The following is a 23855-nucleotide window of genomic DNA, read 5'->3' as shown; positions in this document are numbered from 1 at the left end:
AAGTATTTGTTTAAAAAACATAAATGAATCAGTGAATTGGAGCAGTGTACAAGATGCCTCATTTTTGTTATTATTCCTTCGATGTTAGCTTTATAAGTGTCACTGATTCCTGTGAGTGAACGTTTAAGCAGCAGCTTGCAGTTGTATGTTGAGATTATGGATGGAATAATTGGCATTGTCAGTTGCTATGTGGATGCTTCCTGTACAGCTGCACAGGATTATTTAAGAAGTAAGGGACGCTCTGACAGAAATCTCTGCAAATTGCAATTTTTCTTTTCATCTTCAATTTATCCAGCAAGAACTGCTATTTCTCATTCTCATACACTTCATAGAACATAGAAAAGTTGGAAATAATTTGGAAAATGTGCAGCTCAGGTGGTGGATGGGTCGAGTTGTTCATTTCATTCGCATATGTTTCGTCACTATACGAGGCGACATCATCCTAAATCCTCTGAATACTTGGCCTTTATGTGCTTAACATTCAGTAGTAAAACTTGCAATGTATTGGCTGGCTATTGTACAATGTTGTTCATAGCCCCATAGACAAACCTGCAAGTTCCTCCATTCAAACACTTAACCGTAAACTCTCCAGTTAAATGGTACTGAGCCATACAGACACAAGCCTCGTGATCATCTGATTGGTTGACCGACCAAATCTGCACCAAAGCACCATAGTTGCTCTTTAGCACTACAGAGTAAAAAGTCCATTTGTCTGCAGTTCTGATGATCAGGGCTGCCGCTGAACGACGTTTACCTAGTTGAGAGCATAAACCCTTTTACCATGCTTTACCCTTGTATCTGAGGAACGCTGATGGCATGTTGGCAGCCATTGTGTGGCCTTGAAGGTGAAAGTGCCACAGAGGTTGGAGAACACCAGCTGCAAGGTAATCATTGCTTCCTAGGGGATTGACTACCCTCTTCCTGTTCTTCCTGTAGTCAACGCCAGAGAGCCACCTCTGAACGTCGTGAGGAAATTCGTCCACTTGCTGGATCAGAGTGACCTGGATTTTCAGGAGGAGCTGGAAGTCACAAGATTACGAGAGGAGGTTGTTACCAAAATCCGGTCCAATCAGCAACTCGAGAAGGACCTCAACCTAATGGACATTAAGATTGGGCTCCTAGTGAAAAACAGGATCACATTGCAGGTTTTTTTTTACATTTTATGGTCTTTCCTTTCCCCTTCCTGCTTCTCCATCATTCTTTCTTCTGTTGTATCCTAGTGACTGCCCTACCCATGCTCCTTTTCACTACCTCATGCCCTGCAGGACAATTCCACCCTCATTTTAACTATTTCTCTATCTTTCCTCGTCCCTAATGACCCAATCAATTGAATTCCTCATCATGCAGGCAGTTGCATTATGAGAGGGGCAAGTACTTCGACATGAGAAAGTGGAGCAGGGTTAGCTGAATTCAGCCATCAAGCCTACTCCACCATTCAATAAATCATGGATAATCTTCTGCATCGATACTATTTTCCTTCCAAATCCCCTCATCCCTCGGTGTTATTTGAATACAATGTGTGGCTGAGCCTTTGTAACACTCCAAGGGACAAGAATTCCAAAGATTCACCTTGTGGATCGGGAAACTATGAGTACAGCTTGAAGTATCATCGTTTTCTCCCTATTTCTTCAACAGGATGTTATTTCCCACAGTAAGAAAATGGACAAGAAGAACAAGGGCCAAGCTCTGGAGGTGATTTCAGGTGACAAGCAAGGGCTAAAGTCACTTAGCAAAGAGAAGAGGAAGAAACTGGAAGCGTACCAACATCTATTTTACCTGCTGCAGGTATGCTACCGCCTACTGAGTGCTAAAGCCAGTATTTTGTACTGTACCTCTGGTTGACACAAGTGTAGGAGACAGCCTGTAAGTCACTAGCATTTGGTGGGAAGAGAGGAGGCCAAGGAAAGACTTCGAAATAACTGACAGCATTAAGTACAGAGCAATAGAGTCAGGCCCACAAACACCAGTATGCTTACATAGTATAGCAGATCATAGGACATCCTCCCCCTGATTGGTTCATTACACTCAATAGGATGTTTAACTACCTCAGAAAAAACCTCCACATTTATTTATTTATTTAGAGATCCTGCTCAGAACAGGCCCTTCAGGCACAAACCTCCACACCACCCAGCAGCCCACTCATTTAACTTTGGCATCATCACAGGACAATTTATCACTTACTAATTGGTACATCTTTGGACTGTGGCAGGAAACCAGAGCATCTGGAAGAAACCCACAAACACAGGAATAACATCCAGACTTCTTACAGATGGCGGCGGAATTGAACTATGAACTCAGACACCCAGCTCTGTGATAGAGTCGCGCTAACTGCTACACTACCATAGTGCCTTGTGAACAACTTTCCTCTTGTTTAAGCTATGGTTTTAGATCACGTTACCAAATTGATGATCTATTTCAGTACTATTCAATATAGAGTTTTACAGAATGTAAGGCTGGGTAAGTTCACAACTAAGAGAAAAATGACAACACTGAGAGAGTAAACATGCTTATTGCTGAATCAAAATCCAATTTTATCTGATCTACTTTAGCTCGTATTTCTTTATAGAGTACATTTCTTTATAAGTGGAGTTTGCACAAACATGGATTGTTTTCTCCAAAGCGCCGGAAGCTGAGAGACGACCTGTACAAAGTATATAAAGTTTCTGAGAGTCGTAGATAGGGCAGGTAGTCAGAGTGTTACAAAATCATATTTATCTGATTTATGTTGACCCACGTTTCTTTATATCTTGAAAATGTGCTGGCCTGGAAGTGCACTGTCATTTCTGCATGAGAACTATTTGTGTGTTGCCCCAATACCATCCCTCTTACCTCCCCAATCCAGCCCCCAACACCCTTGCCAGCAGTACCTGGGGCAGTGTCACTGTGGGGCAGGTGGTTGCCCTTGCTCAGCATCATGTTATGCATCCAATACAGTGAAGGATAAGCTAGAGGCTGTATGCTGCAAGGATGCTGTGCATCAATATTCCTGTTTTTGTTATTTTCTTTCTATTTTTTTCTCCTAGACAAATCCAGCCTATTTGGCCAAACTGATCTTCCAGATGCCACAAAACAAATCTACAAAATTTATGGACACTGTCATTTTCACCTTGTACAACTATGCCTCGAACCAAAGGGAAGAGTATCTGCTGCTAAAGCTCTTCAAGACTGCATTGGAAGAGGAGATCAAGTATGTGTTCTAATTGGCTCAAGCTCTGCCCTGTAGAAAGCTGTAATTTGTGCTAGGCTTCAGTTTTACAAGTGCTAGCATGGCGTTCGAGTAACTGTTGGTGTGTAAGTGTTGGGGATGCAAAGCAATGAATTTTTATGTAGCAGTGTTTCAAGTTCGAGTTTAATTATCATTCAACCATACGTGAATACCCGAAACAGCATTACTCTAGTGTAAAACACAGTACCAACAGTCACACACAGCATAAGGCTCATATAAGATGGAAAATAAAAGTAAAGTACAGTTACACAAAAAAATATAGTCAAGGCCCTGAGTTCATGAATGTTAAAGGAGTGTGCAGTTGAAGACAATGCAGCTTGTCTTTTGCTAAGTGAGCACTGGGGGGCAGCACTAAGTCCAGTCAGACACCATGGGATCTGCACTGGAGTTAGTGCACAGCAGTAGAGCACGACAACTCCACCCCTCTCCTGGTCGGCTGTAACCAGGCGACGCCGTCGCCTGAGGCCTGGTCCTCGATATGACCGGGGCCATTCAACTCCCCCGCTGTTCGCCGATAAATCAGTGAGTTGGAGTTGCAGCATATCCAACAGCGTCTTGCAATCACAAGAAAAGCACCTGAGTTGATCACTCGCTGTTAGACGGCACAGCCCCTTCGCACACTGACTTCTGCAACATACCTCTGATGTAGGCAGCAGCAGCATCCACAGCAAGCGCAGCTCCTTCACTTTCTCGGCCAATGAGCAACTCGCTGCTGGGGCAGACCTGCAGTACTTTACGTTCTTAGTGTTCAGCAGGGTCTTATGATCATAAAAAATATGATTTAAAAAGGATAATAACACCTTTGGTTGACTCCATAGAAGCCGCTGCAATGAAATGTGCTGCCATCTTACTGGTTATTGTGGAGTGATCAAGCATACATTGGTCTGAAATTAATAGGGTCAATAATTGGTCCCGTGATTAGGCCAGCAGGTGTTAACTGATGATCTGCAGATCGACAATTAAACTAGAATCTCCCTACCCATAATCAAATGTATTTTGCCAGTAATCTATTTAGGCAGACTTGATTGTGATCTGTTGGTTAATAAGCTTTTCTTTAGTCATTTCCTGTATTAAAAAAATCTATTCAACATCTGATGCTCCAGGTTCAGAAAGAAGAGATGGGAGATTTGCAGCTTTTTTTTTACCATAACCCCTGAATTCCAGGAGCCCACTTTCTCTGCCTCGTCTCGTTAAAGGAAATCCATCTCACGGTCTTTTTCCATAACTCTAAAAACTGTAGTCATAAACTATTATGGAGATCTCCCAGTTGTCTATTTTCTTTTAAAACAAGGGAGTATTTTTGTAGAGTTCCTCTTATTCCAACATCAAAATATCTTTCAAGATGATCCAAGAGCAGATGTGTGTAACCACACAAGAGGAAATGGCTTTTATAAAGCAAATCCTGCTTCCAGTCTATCTGAAACCGGCAGCAGAAAGAATTAGCAAATGGTGATCGAAGCAGCAGTTTGTATAGCTTGGAGTAAAATCCTTGAATGGAGCTTTTGACTTCCAAGTATATTATAGATGAACATACTGGAATGGTAGAAGTGCCTGATGTATTTCAAACCACAAACTCTCTTCTCACCTTAATCACCTGAAAGGCAAACGCATACCACAGCATCGCTCACCACAATTCCTAATATTTAGAAACATAGAAAATAGGTGCAGGAGTAAGCCATTTGGCCCTTCGAGCCTGCACCGCCATTCAGTATGATCATGGTTGATCATCCAACTCAGAACCCTGTACCTGCTTTCTCTCCATACCCTCGATCCCTTTAGCCACAAAGGCCATATCTAACTTCCTCTTAAATATAGCCAATGAACCGGCCTCAACTGTTTCCTGTGGCAGAGTAATCCACAGATTCACCACTCTCTGTGTGAAGAAGTTTTTCCTCACCTCGGTCCTAAAAGGCTTCCCCTTTATCCTTAAACTGTGATCCCTCATTCTGGACTTCCCCAACATCAGAAACAATCTTCCTGCATCTAGCCTGTCCAAACCCTTTAGAATTTTATACGTTTCAATAAGATTACCCCCTCAATCTTCTAAATTCCAGTGAGTACAAGCCTAGTCGATCTAGTCTTTCTTCATATGAAAGTCCTGCCATCCCAGGAATCAATCTGGTGAACCTTCTCTGTACTCCCTCTATGGCAAGAATGTCTTTCCTCAGATTAGGGGACCAAAACTGCACACAATACTCTAATTTGCCGTATTAATATTTTTAAAATAAATGCTTGTATCAAGTGTACAACTTTTTTCTTTAAAAAAAATATGCATTAATGTAAGTGATGTTCTAAATTTTAAAAATCCTAGGAATTTTTTCATCTTTAGATGAATTGTACCTCTTTTTCATTGTTTGTCCTCCACAATAATGCACAGGTCAAAAGTGGACCAAGTTCAGGAGATTGTGACTGGAAACCCTACAGTCATTAAAATGGTGGTCACTTTTAACCGAGGTACGCGAGGGCAGAATGCACTCAGACAGCTGCTTGCTCCAGTGGTGAAGGAAATTATGGAAAACAAAACACTCACCATAAATACAAACCCAGTGGAGGTGTACAAGGCCTGGGTGAATCAGATGGAGATGCAAACTGGTGAAGCTAGGTTAGTAATGTATACTTGCAGATTAATTTAAAGCATGCTGTATGTATGTGATGTCGCATTTGTTTGTACTGGGGCAGCGGGCACATCACTTTGCAGTGCCAGCCAGCGTTTTGAGAAGGATTTCAAGCTCATGCAGAGGGTACAAGACAACATTAAAAAAAATGGAGAGCTTCAAATTATGAGAAAACCAAAAGAAAATGGGACCTAGTTTAATCAAAATAAAGGAAATAAGAGGTTAAAATTCATGTTTGATGAAGTTTTAAAAAAAAAGTTTGGGTCCTGTTTTTTGGTCAGATTGTCACCAAAAGAGCAAAGGGAACTGAGATGCAGAATCCATAACAAAGTTCTAAAGGTTGACTTAAGGGAGCTTTAATACAGGAAGTAGCTATACCTTTTAGGAAGAGGTTACATGGCCTCTGGTGTAAAGTTTGGAAGCCTGAAAGCACACACTGAACAATTCAGGAACAGTTTCTTCCCCTCTGCCATCCAACTTCTGAATGGACTTTGAACCCATGAACACTACCTCACTACTTTTTTTATTTCAGTTTTTGAACTAATTTAATTTTACCAATCTATACATAAATATGTACAGTATTACTGTAAGTCAGTCTTTTTCCTATATTATGTATTGCATTGTACTGCTGCCACAAAGTTTACAAATTTCATGACATTTGAAATATAAAAATTAAAATTTAAAAATCGGACTGGAGATGCTGGGAAGCTGAAGTAAAATCAAAATGCAGGAAAAACTCAGCATTTTCAAGCAACATCTGTGCAAACAGAAACAATAAAAGATTAAGGCTGAAGATCATTTGTCGGAATTGGAAAGGAGAGAAAAGAAGCTATTAATGGCGTGACATGGGGACATGCTGTAAACTTGTCAATGAGTCGGCAACCTGGTCAATAAGTGAATAGTTAAGAGTGAGGTTGTCGACAAAAGAATGTAAGAGTTGTGAAGTGCAAAGCAGGAAGGCATGACTGGTAGGTCAATCTGGTTACATACAGTACCTCTAGAGAGAAAAAAGGGAAATAAATAAAAAGGTACTTAATATCGCAGATTGATGACGATACAGATAGAAGAATCAAGTCATCTGAAATTGTATCTTTCAGTATTGAGTCTAGAAGATTGCAAAATGCCCATGCTGATTCTAAGCTTGTGTTGGGCCTCATTGTAACAGTACAAGAGACCAGAGGGTGTTGGCTGGAAAATTAAAGCAGCAGGCTGCAGAAAGCTTAATATTGTCCAACAGGATGGAACGTGGGTATTTCAAAAATTATCCCACAATGTTTAGTATGTCGGATTATGGTCTTCTCTATATTGGAGCTCTAAAAGTTTAAATAAATATATGTAATTTAAATATATTTTTACAAATATTAAAACAAATTTTCTAAATCTAAAGAGTATTACGTAAACTGTTTATCTACTTCTATACTGTGGGAAAGTTAATGGGCTGACAGTTCTTGCTGCAGCCGTGGCTGAGGTGCTGGAAGTGAAGTGTATCCAGATGCTGCCTCAGTTTGTCAAGACCAGGCGAAAACTAGATTTCATTGGTCTTGAAGTTAATTTAAATAGCTACCCTATATTCACGTAATTTATCTAGCTTTGAATTGCATATTGTGACAATCCTTAGATATTGGGAAATTTTAAGCACTGACATTCCAAATTCCTTCCAGTATTTAATTTCTTTTTGCAGTATTTTGATCAGTCTTGTAAATTCTGTGCCTATGGGTAGTAGCAAATGTGTTGGTATTAACAGTAAACTGTTGGTATGTGTTGGTATTTACAGTAAACTGCCGTATGATGTAACAAGTGAGCAGGCCATGTCACATGAAGAAGTGAAGTCAAAACTGGAATCCTCCATGCAGAACCTCCAGGCGGTCACTGACAAGGTTCTCACATCAATATGCACATCCTTAGACGCCATTCCGTAAGTATCAAATATATGATTCCGAAGGCAGCCAGTTAGCTCAATGTGCCTATTGTCAAACAGGGGTTCCCTGCTTTTTCTATGCCATGGACTCCTACCATTGACCAAAGGTTCCATGGACCCCAGGTTAGGAACCCCTGCTTTAAAGGAATACTCCCACTCCCTGTCAAAATCAGGAAAAAGCACATGAAAAATACCTATCAGAAATGAAAGCAGTTTAAGTTTACTTGAAACTAATGAAAGGCTTCCTGCAAAACATTTATTTTATATTTTACAAATACTCATAATTAGAATATTTGTCTGATTTGGCTTTCCATGTTGCAAATATGTTTTAATTTCAGCTAAACTTTTGTAGAATATCTATGGTTTTGTTACATTTGAGTAGCTGCTAGTTTTGATCTCTGGGAAAAAATTATTCTGAACAAAACTAGCATGGTTATGTTTTCGTGTAGTTACTAATATTTTATAATTTACACAGGAGCCTTTCATAATGAGTGTTTTTCTCCAATTTGAATTTGCTGCAGGAAAAGTTGATAAAATGTTGGAAGTGAGGTATCCATTTCCAACTTCAAGATAGGGTTGTGTATGTGTTGGTGTCTGAACCCAGATGGAACTTCTGCAATGATGTTATTCTGGGCTGAAAATGGGTACGAATGGGAAATGGTAACAAAAGCATTTCACATGAACCTGTTGAGTAAACAAAATATTCTGAAAACTTGTCTGTGCCATAATTGTCAATTGTGCACTTGAATTGCTCTCTGCAAAAATTTACTTGCCCTTTTAAAGATGCAGGCTGACCTTAAATGATAAAAACAGTCGATAATGTTGACATGCCTATGTTCAAAGAACATCATCTGTAATGCTGGCTATGTATTAATGTTTATATTAATCAGGGGACTTCTGTGTTGGAGAACTTTTTTTAAGAGGATGCTCTCAAAATTGGTTACAAACAGTTTCTATTTTGGATTATGCTTTGGGTTAATTATCCAACCAATGTATCCTGATCGTCGGGGTGACACGGTAGCTTAGTGATTAGCACAACGCTTTAGAGTACCAGTGACCCAGGTTCAATTCCTGCTGCTGCCTGTAAGGAGCTTGTGAGTTCTCCCTGTGACCGCGTGGGTTCCCTGTGGGTGCTCCGGTTTCCTCCCACAGCCAAGGACGGTAGGTTAATTGGTCATTGCAGATTGTCCCATGATAGGCTAGAGTTAAATCAGGGGTTGCTGGGCAGCGCACTTGAAGGGCTGGAAGAGCGTGTTCCACGCCGAATCTTAAGAAATAAATAAAATAAGTTTTAATTGTCCTTGTACACAAAGGTAAATTTAGGGTAAATTCTGATGATGGTTTGTACACTTCAAAATCAATTTGGTGAGCAATGAATATCAAACGAATAAATATTGAAGAGGTACATATGATTTATCTTCTGATTGTCCACAGTTATGAATTTGAGTTGCAGAAGCTAAGGAATGTGCAAAATAGAAACCCCTCAACAGTAAATTTACTTGGAACTTTGAATTGTGCTTAGTTCCCTGTTCCCAAAAGATGAATTCTTTTGCTCCTTCCTCAATTTCACTTTGTTAACTATTGTAATAACTCTAATGCAGATCTTATCAAAATGAAGCATATTATGAATAAAAGCATACCTAATTTAAAACTCGATGTTTGATGTGGCCATCCCTTTTCAAAATGAACATTAGGGATTTTTGCCATGAATTTCAAACAGCCATAACAAGGGCAAAGATAGATTTAGTATTTGTGAATGTATTTAGGACATACTATTTGATGGCAGCCAGATCCTAATAAAGTCAACTTGACAGCTCAGAGGTTGCACAAGTTAATGCACTTTGTTTGAGGGCAATTTTTGGGTGGGGCAAAAGGGTAAGCCATCTCTTGAGGAATTTCAGGCATTTAGGCAGCATGGAGGGGCGAGGTTATCAGCACTGTTCAGCCCGAGGATTCTGTTCCTTGCAACTGGGAAAACTAATTCCCCTAAGTCCGGCACATAAGCAGAGGATTCAAGAAATGACACAAAGAATGGCTAACAGTTCAGGAACTCCTGTACACCAGTATGGGTAGATTCACTTTAATTTTGGTATGTCTAATGGGGGAAATCCATCAGAAACAAATTGGATGTAAATGAGTAAACAGACATGTCACTGCAACTATATTATTTTCCTGATTATAGAGTGCAGATAGATACATTTATTAAAAAAATTCTGAACTAATATTTATAAATTAAGGACATAGAATTCTGTGCAAGGGAGAACAGTTTCAAATTATGAGTATAGATGTCAAGACTCTATTTAATCTTGGGCATGGCAAACGATTTAAAATTCTGGAGCAATTGTGCAGGAAATCAGCCTCTCTTTTGCATATGCTGTAAAAAATTTAGATTCCATTTAAAATAATTAGCTTATTTGCTGAATTAATCATTAAAAGTTTTGGTTTATCAAGCTAAATGAGTGCACTGAACTGCACTGTAGACCACAGGAAATCATTTTCTGTATTGACTTAGTAAAATGATTTATGTTAACAGCATTTCAAGACCACTTAATTTTATTTTGCTTCATATGTCAAACCAACTTTTATTTTATCATGCTTGGATCCATTCTTACACTGATATTAATTTTTTTAATTTCTCATTGTTTTAATCCATTTGTCCATGTAGTTATGGAATGAGGTACATAGCCAAAGTTCTGAAGAGCTCGCTTCATGAGAAATTTCCAGACTCCACTGAGGATGAACTGCTGAAGGTAGTCCTGTGAAAGTCTAATAAGTTAGATTTTACTTCCACTAGCTTCACTAGGACTGGCAAATGGCATTCCATATCCGAATCCATTTTCGTATGAACTTTAACAAATTCTTAACAAATACAATGGTTATTAGCTTCTTTTTTATTTATGCCAGTGAAAACTCTGTCCCTTAAGGAATGGGGGGGGGGGGGGGGGGGGAAGGTGTAAAATGATCTATGCATTAAAGTTGAGGCAACCTTAAAACTTAAAATTGTGTTTATTTTTGGATGGTTTTGTTTGTAAGAGAATTTTTTTTTGCAATATTTTGTTTTGACTGTTTTATACTGTATATTAAATTTACATTACAGGTGCTAATTGGAGCAAATATCCCTTCCTACTTCCTCTAGTCCTATCAGCAGCATCTTCTGGTATTTTTCTGTGTGAGCATACATCTTGCTTCCTTTTCAATATATTGGTGTCTTTTACCTCAGTTTCTCCAAGTAGTAACAAGTGCCCTACTTGCTCTACTCACTGTGGAAGGTTCCTGATCTCCTTATTAGACTTACTTGTGGCTTTCTTCAATTAGTGGCCACTTGCTTTGCGGGCATCTTTTTAGCACCTACCATGTGCACCTTCCTAAAGTGAGGAGGAACTGCTAAAGGTGCTGTCTGTGCAGGCATGCTAGACTTTATTTCCACTTGGGCTGGCTGGTAAGTTATGTCTCAAATCTGAATCAAGTTTTGTATATACAAACTAAACACTTTGACAACTTTCTTAAGAAGAGTTTTGATAGGCTTATTCCCTCAATCCTGATGTAGGGTCTTGATCCAAACTATTGACCATCCTTTTGCTTGCCCATTGACCTCCTCCAGCAGCGTGATTTTTTTTTACTCCAGATTACAGCATCCGTATTCTCCTGAATCCTTCCTATGTCCCAGCCTTCACCTCCTTAAAGCAAAGAGCACTGTCCTGTTCACACCTTCTTGGAAGTTTATAATCTTCTTTTTCCATAGAACCATAGAACATTACAGCACAGAAACAGGCCTTTGGGTCCTTCTTGGCTATGCTGAACCATTTTTCTGCCTAGTCCCACTGACCTGCACCTGGCCCATATCCCTCCATACACCTCTCATCCATGTACCCGTCCAGAATTTTTTTAAATATTTAAAGTGAGCCCACATTTACCACTTCATCTGGCAGCTCATTCCACACTCCCACCACTCTCTGTGTGAAGAAGCCCCCCCCCCCCATGTTCCCTTTAAACTTCTCCCCCTTCACCCTTAACCCATGACCTCTGGTTTTTTTCTCCCCTGGCCTTAGTGGAAAAAGCCTGCTTGCATTCACTCTATCTATACCCATCATAATTTTATACACCTCTATCAAATCACCCCTCATTCTCCTACGCTCCAGGGAATAAAGTCCTAACCTATTCAACCTTTCTCTGTAACTCAGTTTCTCAAGTCCCAGCAACATCCTTGTAAACCTTCTCTGCACTCTTTCGAACTTATTAGTATCCTTCCTGTAATTTGGTGACCAAATCTGTACACAATACTCCAAATTCGGCCTCACCAATGTCTTATACAACCTCACCATAACATTCCAACGCTTATACTCAATACTTAGATTTATAAAGGCCAATGTACCAAAAGCTCTCTTAACTACCCTATCTACCTGTGATGCCACTTTTAGAAAAATTTTGTATCTATAATCCTAGATCCCTCTGTTCTACTGCACTCCTCAGTGTCCTACCAATTACCTTGTAAGTTCTACCTTGGTTTGTCCTTCCAAAGTGCAATACCTCACACTTGTCTGTATTAAACTCCATCTGCCATTTTTCCAGCTGGTCCAAATCCCTCTGCAAGCTTTGTCCACTATACCTCCAATCTTTGTATCATCAGCAATTTACCACATTATCATCCAGATCGTTGATATAGATGACAAATAACAATGGACCCAGCATTGATCTCTTTCATTCCTTTAAGTCATCTTTATCATTGCCATGTAACCTCATATCAGTGTGTTTCAGATTGCTGGAAAGTGAAGTTAGTTTTATGTTATCAAATTAAAAAGTAACTTTACGGCACCACTATTTGAATGCCGTAAACAGTATGGCTGCTTATTGAGCATCATGCATGATGCCTTGTGTCATTTCACCTGCATGAATACCAGTTTTAATAGATTTAAAATGCCTGTTTTAAAGCTTGCCTGGGATGGGACGAGGGTGGATGAGACAGAGGTCAGGGGAAGATTATACCATCTCTAGGAATAGTACTGCGTGCCTGAAGTCACAACATAGAACAGTACAGCACAGGTACAGGCCTCTCAGCCCACAATGTTGTGCTGAACCAGCTGAAAAGTGAGAAAAAAAACTAATCCTTCCTATCTACACAATATGCAAACCCTCCATCTTCCTCATATCTAAATGTCTCTTTAAACCCTCTGATGTATTTACCTCCACCACCATACCAGGCAGCACATTCCAGGCAGCCACCAGTCTCTGAGTAAAATCCACACCTCACACATCCCCTTTGAACCTACCGCTCTCACCTTCAATGCATACCCTCTGATATTAGACACTTCTAACCTAGGAAACAGATTCACCTGTCTACTCTATTTATGTCGCTCATAATCTTATAAACCTCTATCAGATCTCCCCTCAGCCTCCACTGCTCCAAAGAAAACAACCCAGTTTGGATCTTTTCCATTTTATTCAACTTCTGATTATTTTAAAGCCTTGTAAAATATATTTAAAATAAAACCTTTTCTCCCCATTGGAATGTCTCAGTGATCTGACAAAAAATTTTATCCCCCTAGAATTTTATAGCACATATTTATTTTGTAACCCCCTGGGTCGCCTCAGGCTGGCTCAGCTCATTCTCGTCTGGGGGAGCAGCCTCCGGCCCCGCCAAACTGGGTAATCAGCTGGTGTGGATGCTGTGTGATGTCCCCGCCTCACCCAAAAACAAACAGTACACCATATGCGATTAAATGAGTACAATTTATAAAGGTTACTATAACCAAGTGATTAATAATGATACAGTATATATGAAGAAAAAAATAAAGAAAAGGCGCCAAACTTTCACAACCGTTGGAGCTCAATTACTGAAGTCTTCTGGCCACCATTCGACCCCCTCCGAACTCCTCGACTTGCAGCTCAGGACCCTCTGAGTGGTCAACCAAGCACATCTAGCTTCATCCCCCCCCCCCCTTTGTTTTATGGCTAATCCCCTCAATGTAAGGTTTCAAAGATACATTTAATGTATACAATATACATCCTGAAATTCTTTTTCTTCGCGACCATACAAAAACACAGAGGAGTGACCTTGTCCTGCTTCAGTACTTTGCCAAGATCAATGGTTAAAATTCATTATTGCTGAATTTTATCAGCTTATTTTTCACAGTAATTTTCTAAAATGGCACCAGAGCATAATAGTTTAAGTACACCAATCTAACTCGATATACAAAAGTCTTCAAAATCATTCCGTGTGGCTGCTGCTGATTCTGGAAATTGGCGATTTTATAAAATGAAGATCCTAAACTTCCACGAACCATGTTAGTTACATGCCAGGGAATACTTGATGGTGAGAGACTTACATTTATTTTGAAATCTTAATACCATGTGTCAACCCTAAGGGATTTGCAGCCAGTGAAGTCCTTCTTGAGGAGTAGTTACTGAGGCAAAACCAGAAATGTGATGGCTAATTCTGATGTAGCCAGCTCTCTCAAACAGCAGTGCAATAATAATTTCCTAATCTGATCTACTAAAGTTGACAGAGGGCTAAATGTTGGTTGGGACACTGGGACGTTGGCCCTACATTCCTGTCGAAAATATTAACATTTTCTGTCCACCCAAGAAGGGCTAAACATGACAAACAAAATGCTACACATCCATCAGCAAGGTGCCTTTCTGCTCAAGCCCACCTATGTTGACTTGAACGCACGACCTGCTGATTTCGGCAAAAGTACTACCGACAAATCATGGCTGATACTTAAACACAATGCAACATAGATGATTATGGAATAATAATAATTAATTTGAGGTAAATTTTGCAGGTCAGAGTGGTTGCTATTCAATGAGGGAATCCAGTGTATAATAAATTCCTGCCAAAGTGATGGTGTTATTATCAACCTCTGTCTGCAGATTGTGGGCAACCTCCTTTACTATCGGTACATGAACCCAGCCATCGTTGCACCTGATGGATTCGACATCATAGACATGACGGCCGGCGGCCAGCTTCACCCTGACCAACGGCGGAACTTGGGTTCGGTTGCCAAAGTGCTGCAGCATGCCGCATCAAACAAGCTGTTTGAAGGTGAAAATGCCCAGCTGTCGGCGTTGAATGCCTATTTATCAGAGACATATCAGAAATTCAGGTAATTTGCATTATATAGTAGCTATAACATACACTAATCTTTTTTTTCTCTCTGCACATCTGCTTTTTGGAAGTAGAAAAAGAACAACTGACCTAAAAAAAAATCATTTTAATGAAGAATTACCCCCATTGAACATTCCAAATCAAATGCAATTTGAGAGTTACAAGATCAATACTCTTTGATTAATGGAAAATCTGTGAGGATTCCAGATATCTGAAACAACAATAGAAAATGATAGAAGCACTCAACAGGCCTGACGTCATCTGTGGAAAGAGAAACCAAGCCAGTCATTTATCCATGCCAATGTAGTCAGAAAATGGTCATAGGAAAACCTTTTCCTCCTAATCTGATTTATAAATTCACAGAGAAGTTGCTTCATGAAGTCCCTCTTAGTATTTTGAAAAATGTTGGGGTTAAAGATGATGCAAGTGGTAATTTAGGTGGGAACTGCAAATTGCATTCATCATAGACAGGTTAAGATGAAGCAGCTTTGGATTATTTTTGTTAAGTCTGGATAGTCCAACATTTTGTTCACTCATTGAAACAAAGTATGGAGAAGGGTAGGACTGGACCCAGGGTTGAGATTTTTTATTGGAGAAAGGCTAACTTTGAGAAGATGCAAAAGGATTTAGAAGGAGTGGATTGGGACAATTTGTTTTATGGGAAGGATGTAATAGAGAAATGGAGGTCATTTAATTGGGAATTGCTACACCACAGGAAAGACGTGGTAACAATAGAATAAGTACGAAGAGATTCACCAGGTTATTAACTGGGATGGAGGGCTACAGTTACAAACGTTGTAGAAGAAGGGGTTGACTAGGCTGGCTTTATTCTGACTGGAATTTGAGAGCACAAAAGATGACCTTCCAGAGGTTAGCATGGTTATGAGAGGGATAGATAGAGATTTTCTTTCCCCAGGGTACCAGAGTGTCGAATTAGAAAGCACGGGTTTAAGATAAGGGACAAACTTCTTGGATGGGTCTTCTTAGAGGGGTAAACATTTCACAGAGCAGAAGTTATCTGGAATGGGCTTCCAGAGGAGGTGGTGGAGGAAGGGACAATTACAACTGAGTAGATAGTTAGAAAAAAAAGGTGAATGTGGAGCAACACTAACCTATAGAATTAGTGTAGATTGGCATCAATGTCAGCATGGATGAGGTGGGCCATTGTGGCCAATTTCTATGTTTGATTCTGTGAAGTTGCATTCTGTAGACTTGAACCTGGAACCTTCGTGCTCCATTGGGTCTACTGAAAATGTATTTTATCTGTGTGTAATGTGTTTTCAAAAAGAAAATTGAAGGTTTATTAGGTAATAATAGGAGAAACATCTGGGAAATAGGCTCACCCAGCACCACCAAAGTCGTAAATGTTGTTTTACTATGTTCTTGTTTTACTATGGTAACTGTTTTGTGAGTGGAGCAGTGGGGGGGGGGGGGGGGTGAACATATTGACATCAATACTGTGAAGAGAGGGAATAATTGTAACAGTGAAGAGTTGGTAAACAATCTAAACTTCAGCAAATCTAGAATCTGTGCCCACTGCCCATGATTACAGATTGCCTGTTTTTTTAGGAAATCTGAGTTCTGAAGTTTAGTAATTTTGCCTTCTGTTTTCTTCCTCCATTTGTGGTTCTAATTATGTCAACATGTTAGTTAACTAAAAATACATCAGGCATGCAATTCAAATTCACTTTACAGTAACGAGTTGTTGAATTTACTGGCAGGATTTTCTACTCTAGCCTGCAATCCCCTGCTAGGATCACTATTGTCAGTGACGGATGAGATCTTGCATGGTATAAAGGATCCCTGATCATTAAGGTCAGGATGACTCATTGCCTTCACTTGGAGTCATTCAGTGAAACCAAGGCGATGATAAACCAAGCTGGCCTGGTCTGCAAATGTTATTGGCAGCACATCAAATGTTTTTTTTCATTGAAACATTTTCCTGTACGTGATTTCTGGAGCATTTTTCTGTATTTACTTTAACTGCCTTCTTCAACTTCACAGTGATGTTCTTGTTTTTAATTTAGTGTTTCTGTTTGAAACCTCTTGTATTGATTTGAGATGTCTAGATTTAATTTAGGGTTCTGTTGCCAAAGCAAAGATTTGGTAGGTGGTTGTTTACACTCTGTGTGAGGTTGGCTGGAAGTAATACAAAGTTGAAGTTGAAGCCAATTGCTACTGATTAGTAAATCTAATAGAGAATTTATAGTCTGAGTCATTCATACGTTTTATATTTGGCTAAAGTTTATACCCCCAGTGACCACTTTATTAGGTAAACCTATACACCTGCTTGTTAATGCAAATATCTAATCAGCCAATCATGTGGCCACAGCTCAATTCATGAAAGCATGCAGTTATGGTCAAGTTCAGTTGTTGTTCAGACCAAACAACAGAATGGGGAAGAAATGTGATCTGAATAACTTTGACCATGGTATGATTGTTGGTGCCAGATGGGGTGGCGGGAATATTTCAGGAACTGCTGATTTCCTGAGATTTTCATGCACAACAGTCTAGAGTTTATAGAGAATGGTGCAAAAATCCAGAAGAAAATTCCACTGTGCAACAATTCTGTGGACGAAAATGCCACCTTCATTATAGAGTCAAAAGAGAATGGCCAGACTGGTTAAAGCTGACAGGAAGGCAACAGTAACTCGAGTAACCATGCGCTACAACAGTGGTGTGCAGAAGTGCAGTAGGTGGGCTTCAGCAGCAGAAGACCACACCGAGTTCCACTCCTGTATCTAATATAATGACCACTGAGTGTAAATGGAACAATAATTGATATAGTTCCTGTGAAAATGGAAAATGTCATTCCAAGTAAGTAGTGCTGAATATTATTTCTTGAAGAAATAAAAATTAATGTAACAGGGAAATGCTGGAGGTGGGTTTTGTTGTGCAAGCGACCATGGAACAGGCTGTGGTGAGTCTTTCTAACCAAATGCTTTCAGTTTCTTTTAATGAAAATGAGACCAATGAGACCAATGCTTCGAAGTGTGAAGCAAGGAGATTGGAGCAAGCAAATAGATTTGGTGAAATAAAAAGGTCACAGGATTGTGGAGGTGATAGCAGGGAGGAGGAAATTGGAGAGGTTTGAGCAGGGCCAACAAATAAATTGATGTACAGGAATGAACGATTTGCATTCTAATGGGAAATGAAGTTTGAAGAAATCTGTAACCTGGATTGGTTATTACATGGATAAGCTCAAGTATATGGAAGGCAAAAGAAGAGCGAAAACAAGATGTCATTGAAATTGTATGTCCCTGAATGTCAAAAGCATTAGCCAAGGTTTCACCATCAGGCAAGCAAAGAGAGTTGATGTCACAAAGGTTGAACACTTAGTGTTTCTAGTAGAAAGTACAGGTTCAGATTCTAAATGTACGGCTGCAGTGGGACCAGAAATAGCAAGACATTTGCTTCATTCTGAAACAGTAGCCAGGAAAAAGGTAGAATCTGTACCGGCCTTTGCAAAGGCTTCACAGTTTGCTCTTCCCAGTTCTCCTGGGGGAGGAAAATTTGTGGCATACAAAGGTTGTTCTTGGGCAAGTGGTTTGAGTGCGCTTTGCCACTGGGAGGAATGGGGTTGCACAGAAACAATACTGTGCAGTGCTAGCATGCATGGGGGAAGCCAATCCTGCAGCTAGTGATGTCTCCAAGGGAACCAGATGTTTAGAGATACTTTAAGCATCAAGATTACAGCTAGTAAATTTAAAAGTAAATATTACCATATTTACCTCATCACAGCATGCAAACAGGTTCTTTGGCTACTGTGTCCACAGTATCAATCTTTTTTTTTACATAATCTTTACTAATGACAGTCTTCCTCCACTATCCCATTCACATTTGTGTCACTACAACCTCACATAGTGCCATAAGCATTAAAATCCCCTTACCATTAGCTAACAAACTTCCAATGTTGCATTGTAGGATCTTCAAAACAAAGAAAGTCATCCCTTGATGCTTTTCTCCAGCTATTAATAGAATTTTAATTTTTTTTCTATCCTGTGTTTAGTTTGTGCTGTACAATTTGCCACATCTACCATGAAAGTAACAAATTTTATTTTATCGACAGTCAAAAAACCTTTGTTATAAAATCATGCACTTTACACACTGACTTTAATCTTGGATATTAATTAGACCCATTGACACTGGCTTCTGTACTTGAAATGCCCATGTCTACCCAAACATGCTACACTTCCAAAACTTTCTTATATACAGGACACCCTGCATGAGCAGATCTATGTTCCCCTCCACAGTTGCTACATTTTGGCGTACTGCCTTCTCTATAATTACCATAATCATGTACATCTACAGATTTTGGAGTTGCATATTGATACATGCTTTTATAATAAATGAAACTTTGAATAGAACAGCACTGCTTTTTATCCCTATACACAGCTGCTACATGACCAAACTTCTGCCACTGGGGCAGCACATAGATGCAAACCATATCTTACATTACACCATTCAACAACTTTCTTTCCCATCAAATTTAATCAACACAGATAAGCTACCTGTTCGTATTCCAGCACCAAACCTTTTGTAAACATTTAGCATCCACAACTTTTCCCTCAACTAAACTGTTTTTTACGTGGTCTATGGATACATAAACAGGCCCTCCTGTAATCACTTCCCCAAGCCACTGGCATTCTATATAATTTCTTAGTGTTTCTTTCCTTCCACAGCTTCTAACACTGAAGCTTTACCCACGTTGCTTGCTATCTTTACAAAACACTAAAAGCATCCCATCTCTTGGAAGTCCTGCACCCACAATTTCTCCTAAGGCTTTTTTTTTAGATACTTAGTTAATCTAATTGGATTGATATCAGAAACAGGTCCACTTTCATAAATACAATATTTTAAACACTACTTTTTTATTTAAATCCTCTCCACTGTCTTCATCACTGGATGGTAGGCCATTGCATCCCACAATTGTCCACTTATTTTAGCCTTTCCCCAGAAATCTGCCATTTGCCTTCCTCAATATAACTCCAATGACACAATACTCATTCACTACTTCTGTTGTCTTAGCCACTTCCTGACATCTCTCCTCCACAATACTTGACTGAAACACTCTATTCACACCCACACTCAACACTGGGTCGCACATCCATTATTTGCTTGGCAGATGATGCCACTTTAATGAGAAATTAACCTATCAGCATAAGCGAAACCTGTGATTTCTAGTTTTCTTTTCACCAGATGTTGCAATAGTATAAATTTCTGTTTCACCTGGTTGGTGCCAGCAAGCTGCCAAGCCAACATGATCAACATGTTACATGATGGGATACGTAGACAGAGAATATGAAACTGATTCACAAGAATAGTCTACCATTTTTAGTTTTTACCTTTCCCTTCTCTAGCTCTGTATCCCTTTTGCAAATCACCTTTCCGGCTCTCAGCTTTACCCCAACCCCTCCAGTCTTCTCCTATTATTTCACATTTCCCCCTCCCCCCCCAACTTTCAAATCTTTTACTGTCTTTCCTTTCAGTTAGTCCTGACGAAGGGTCTCGGCCCGAAACGTCGACAGTGCTTCTCCCTATAGATGCTGCCTGGCCTTTTGTGCATGTTGCTTGAATTTCTAGCATCTGCAGATTTCCTCGTGTTTACCATTTTTAGAGGGGTTTTTTTTAAGGCTATTTTATTGATTTATCACAATACTTGCGACTTTCTGCACTTACTGCTGGTTTTCAATTGTTTTATACTTGGAGGGCTTAACAGGAGTTTTGAACTTGGCCAAGGCAAGTTAGATATGATGGTTGATTTAACTTCATTCATTTGCTTTTTTTTAAACTGAGATACAGCACTTTCGACCTTTTGACCTTGATCACATAGTAACCCCCAATTTAACCCTAGCCTAATCATGGGACAATTTACAATGACTAATTAACCTATCAACTGGTAGGTCTTTGCAATGTGGGAGGAAATTGGAGCACCCAGAGGAAGCCGACGTGGTCACTGGCAGTGGCGGGAATTAAAGCCTGGTCACTTGGACCATAAAACATTGTGCTAGCCACTACACTACTGTGCCACCCCATCTCAAAACAAAGCAATGATGAGAACCTAATGACTTACTAATCACACCTTTCTTTTGCTGTTTGCAGGAAGTTTTTCCAAGCAGCTTGTGACGTGCCAGAACCGGAAGAAAAGTTTAATATTGATGAGTACTCTGACATGGTGACATTGAGCAAACCTGTTATTTACATCTCCATTGAAGAAATTATAAACACTCATTCGGTAGGTGTCAAAATCTGTGTTTGGCAAAACTGCTTGAGTAAATTTCTTTCTTTTTAATGTGCACAAACAGAACTTTTATGTCACCTCTAAGAAATGTTTCAGAAACATGTAAAATGAAAATTTGGACCTCGTGTGAAAGAAAATGATTGGCATTGTTAACCGAAATTTTAGACAAAAATATTGGATTTTAAGGAGTTGAATGAATTTAACAGTGAAATTGGAGAGCATGGTGCCTTGCTGAGTGGAAGATTAGCTTCCAGTTATATACTGAATGTGAGCAGTGTTCAGCACACATGAACTGTATTGAGTTTTAGACCCGTGAACGCTACGAAACTAAGAGATGTGAAGCTACGAAGGGATTTGCAGATGTATGACTTTAAAATTTGAGATTGTGGGGAAGTGACATAGATAAATGAAGGCAGTGAGAAGGTCGTAGAGCACGTGGGTTGGTTGCAGGCAAAGCAATTTTGCATGAACTGATGATTACTGGAGTGACGTGGAGTCATAGAAGAAATTGCCTACTCTGTCTGTGTATGGTTCTCTGGGCAAGTGAACCAACTGGAGTAAAGCTGTTTTTAAGATCCTGAGAAAAGGTGAAGGGGTTGGGCCAGTGCTATATGGGGTGGAGACTAACAACATGCTTATTCATCATTGTAAAGGAACTGAACCGTGTATCAGCCTGGCCTAGGAGCAAATAAAGGTAATTGTGGTGCTAGTTTAATCTAAAGAACAGTACAAGAACTAGATTGCTGAGTTTGGAATACAAGAGGTCCTGTTTAAGAATTTTAAGAACCACGGTGATTATTGTGAGTTTCCTGGGGTATCATCAACCTGTCAAGTTGAAAGTTATGAACAGATTGATTTTGCTATATGGAAACTTTCACCTGCATGTGCCATGCACTTTAATTAAGCAACCTTTGCTTTACTTTTGGCTAAATTTGCTTGTTAATCCATGTCAACAATCCTTTCCCTGTCAATATCTTTGTCCAATAAGCGTCTGTAATTTCCAGTGCAACATCATCCACACCATCTGATTCATCTTCTATATATATTTGTTAGGTGAACTTTTTAACAATTTTATCCTGTTGTTTGGACTTCCCTTCCCAAGCCTCCACCTCCTCCTCTTCGAATATCGGTAGCAATCCTAAACTTAAAGTTACTTCTCCAATGTGGAGTGGTACTCATCTGTCACATACTATAAAGAATAATGCTGATATTCCTCTTTCTTTTTTTGTCTGTAATTGGAATGTATTGCACAGCCTTGTTGTAAGTTCTCAATGCTGCTACAGAATCATTAGTCTATCTGGGATAGGAGGTGTATAGGTGTGTGTGTGTGTGTGTGTGTGTGTGTCCGCGCGCATTGTTTATTAATCTGGCTTCTGAAGATCTTGTCTCTGTGTAATATAATCATGTACCAAAACTGCTACACATTCCATGTATGAAACTTGCCCAGTTGGCAAGTACTGTATATATTAAATGATGTCTAATTTGGTGTTCGGCATTTTTGCAATGTTCAAATTGCAATACTTGAATGAAGATCCATTAACTGAATTCAGCTGTTATTTGAATAGTTCCAACTAAAAAGAGTTAAGTATTGAGATAAATGTTACAGAGTGCATCTGGATACCTCTTTATACAAAGTGGTTTGCAGCCAGAAGTCCATAAAACATAGGAGCAGAGTTAGGCCATTTGGCCCATTGAGTCTGCTCTGCTATTCAATCATAGCTGATCCTTTTCTGCTCTACTCAGCCCCACTCCCCAGAATTCTCCCCGTAGCAGTTGATGCCACATCCAATCAGGAACCTATTAGGCTCTGCTTAAGTACACTCAACGACCTGGCCTCCACAGCTGCCAATGGTAACAAGTTCCACACATTCACCACCCTCTGGCTGAAGAAATTTCTCCACATCAGTTTTAAATGGACACCCATCTTTCCTCAGGCTGTGCCCTCCTGTCCTTGACTCCCTCACCATGGGAAACATCCTTTCCATGTCTACAGTCTAAGCCTTTCAACATTCTTAAGGCTTCAGTGAAATCCCCCCCTCGTCCTTCTAAATTCCAGCAAGTGCAGGCCCAGAGTCATCAAACGTTCCTCGTATGTTAACACTTTCATTCCCAGAATCATCCTTGTGAACCTCCTCTGGACCCTCTCCAATGGCAGCATGTCTTTTCTTGGATCAGGAGCCCAAAAATGTTCACAGTATTCCAAGGTGAAGCCTCACCATCACACTCCTACTCTTGTATTCTAGACCTATTGAAATGAATGCTAGCATTGCATTTGCCTTCCTCACCACTGATTCTACTTGCAAGTTAACATTTAGAGTGTTCAGCACAAGCACTCCCAAGTCCCTTTGCATCTCAGATTTTCCCCATTTTGAAAATAGTCTGCACATTTATTTCTACTACCATAGTGCATGACCATGCATTTTCCAACATTGTATTTCATATGCCACATTTTGCCCATTCTCCTAATCTCTCCACATCCCTCTGCATCCTACCTGTTTCCACGACACTATCTGACCCTCCATCATTCTTAATATCATCTGCCAACAAAGCCATCTATTCCATCATTTAATTCATTTATATACAGCATAAAAAGAAGTGGTCCTAACACCGACCCCTGCAGACACCATTAGTCACTGGCAGCCAGCCAGAAAAGGATCCTTTTATTCCCACTCACAGCCTTCTACCAATCAGCCAATGCTCTAACCATACCAGCAACTTTTCTGTAATACCATGGGGTCATCACTTGGTAA

At 39.8% G+C, this 23855-nt stretch overlaps 1 protein-coding gene across 2 annotated transcripts in view; it reads left to right on the top strand.

The window, feature by feature from the left end:
• The window catches only part of iqgap2 (IQ motif containing GTPase activating protein 2), a 282888-nt gene that overhangs the window by 201155 nt on the left and 57878 nt on the right, over positions 1-23855 (top strand). For both annotated transcript variants that reach the window (XM_059974514.1, XM_059974515.1), the window contains 8 exons: positions 937-1145; positions 1636-1785; positions 3024-3187; positions 5604-5828; positions 7616-7756; positions 10425-10509; positions 14630-14862; positions 20967-21099. In XM_059974514.1, the coding sequence (XP_059830497.1) occupies positions 937-1145; positions 1636-1785; positions 3024-3187; positions 5604-5828; positions 7616-7756; positions 10425-10509; positions 14630-14862; positions 20967-21099 (1340 nt within the window). The remainder of the gene's footprint in view (positions 1-936; positions 1146-1635; positions 1786-3023; positions 3188-5603; positions 5829-7615; positions 7757-10424; positions 10510-14629; positions 14863-20966; positions 21100-23855) is intronic.

Source organism: Hypanus sabinus, chromosome 7, assembly GCF_030144855.1.
Source record: "Hypanus sabinus isolate sHypSab1 chromosome 7, sHypSab1.hap1, whole genome shotgun sequence".
Lineage (NCBI taxonomy): Eukaryota > Metazoa > Chordata > Chondrichthyes > Myliobatiformes > Dasyatidae > Hypanus > Hypanus sabinus.
This window is presented reverse-complemented; position numbering and strand designations above follow the sequence as displayed.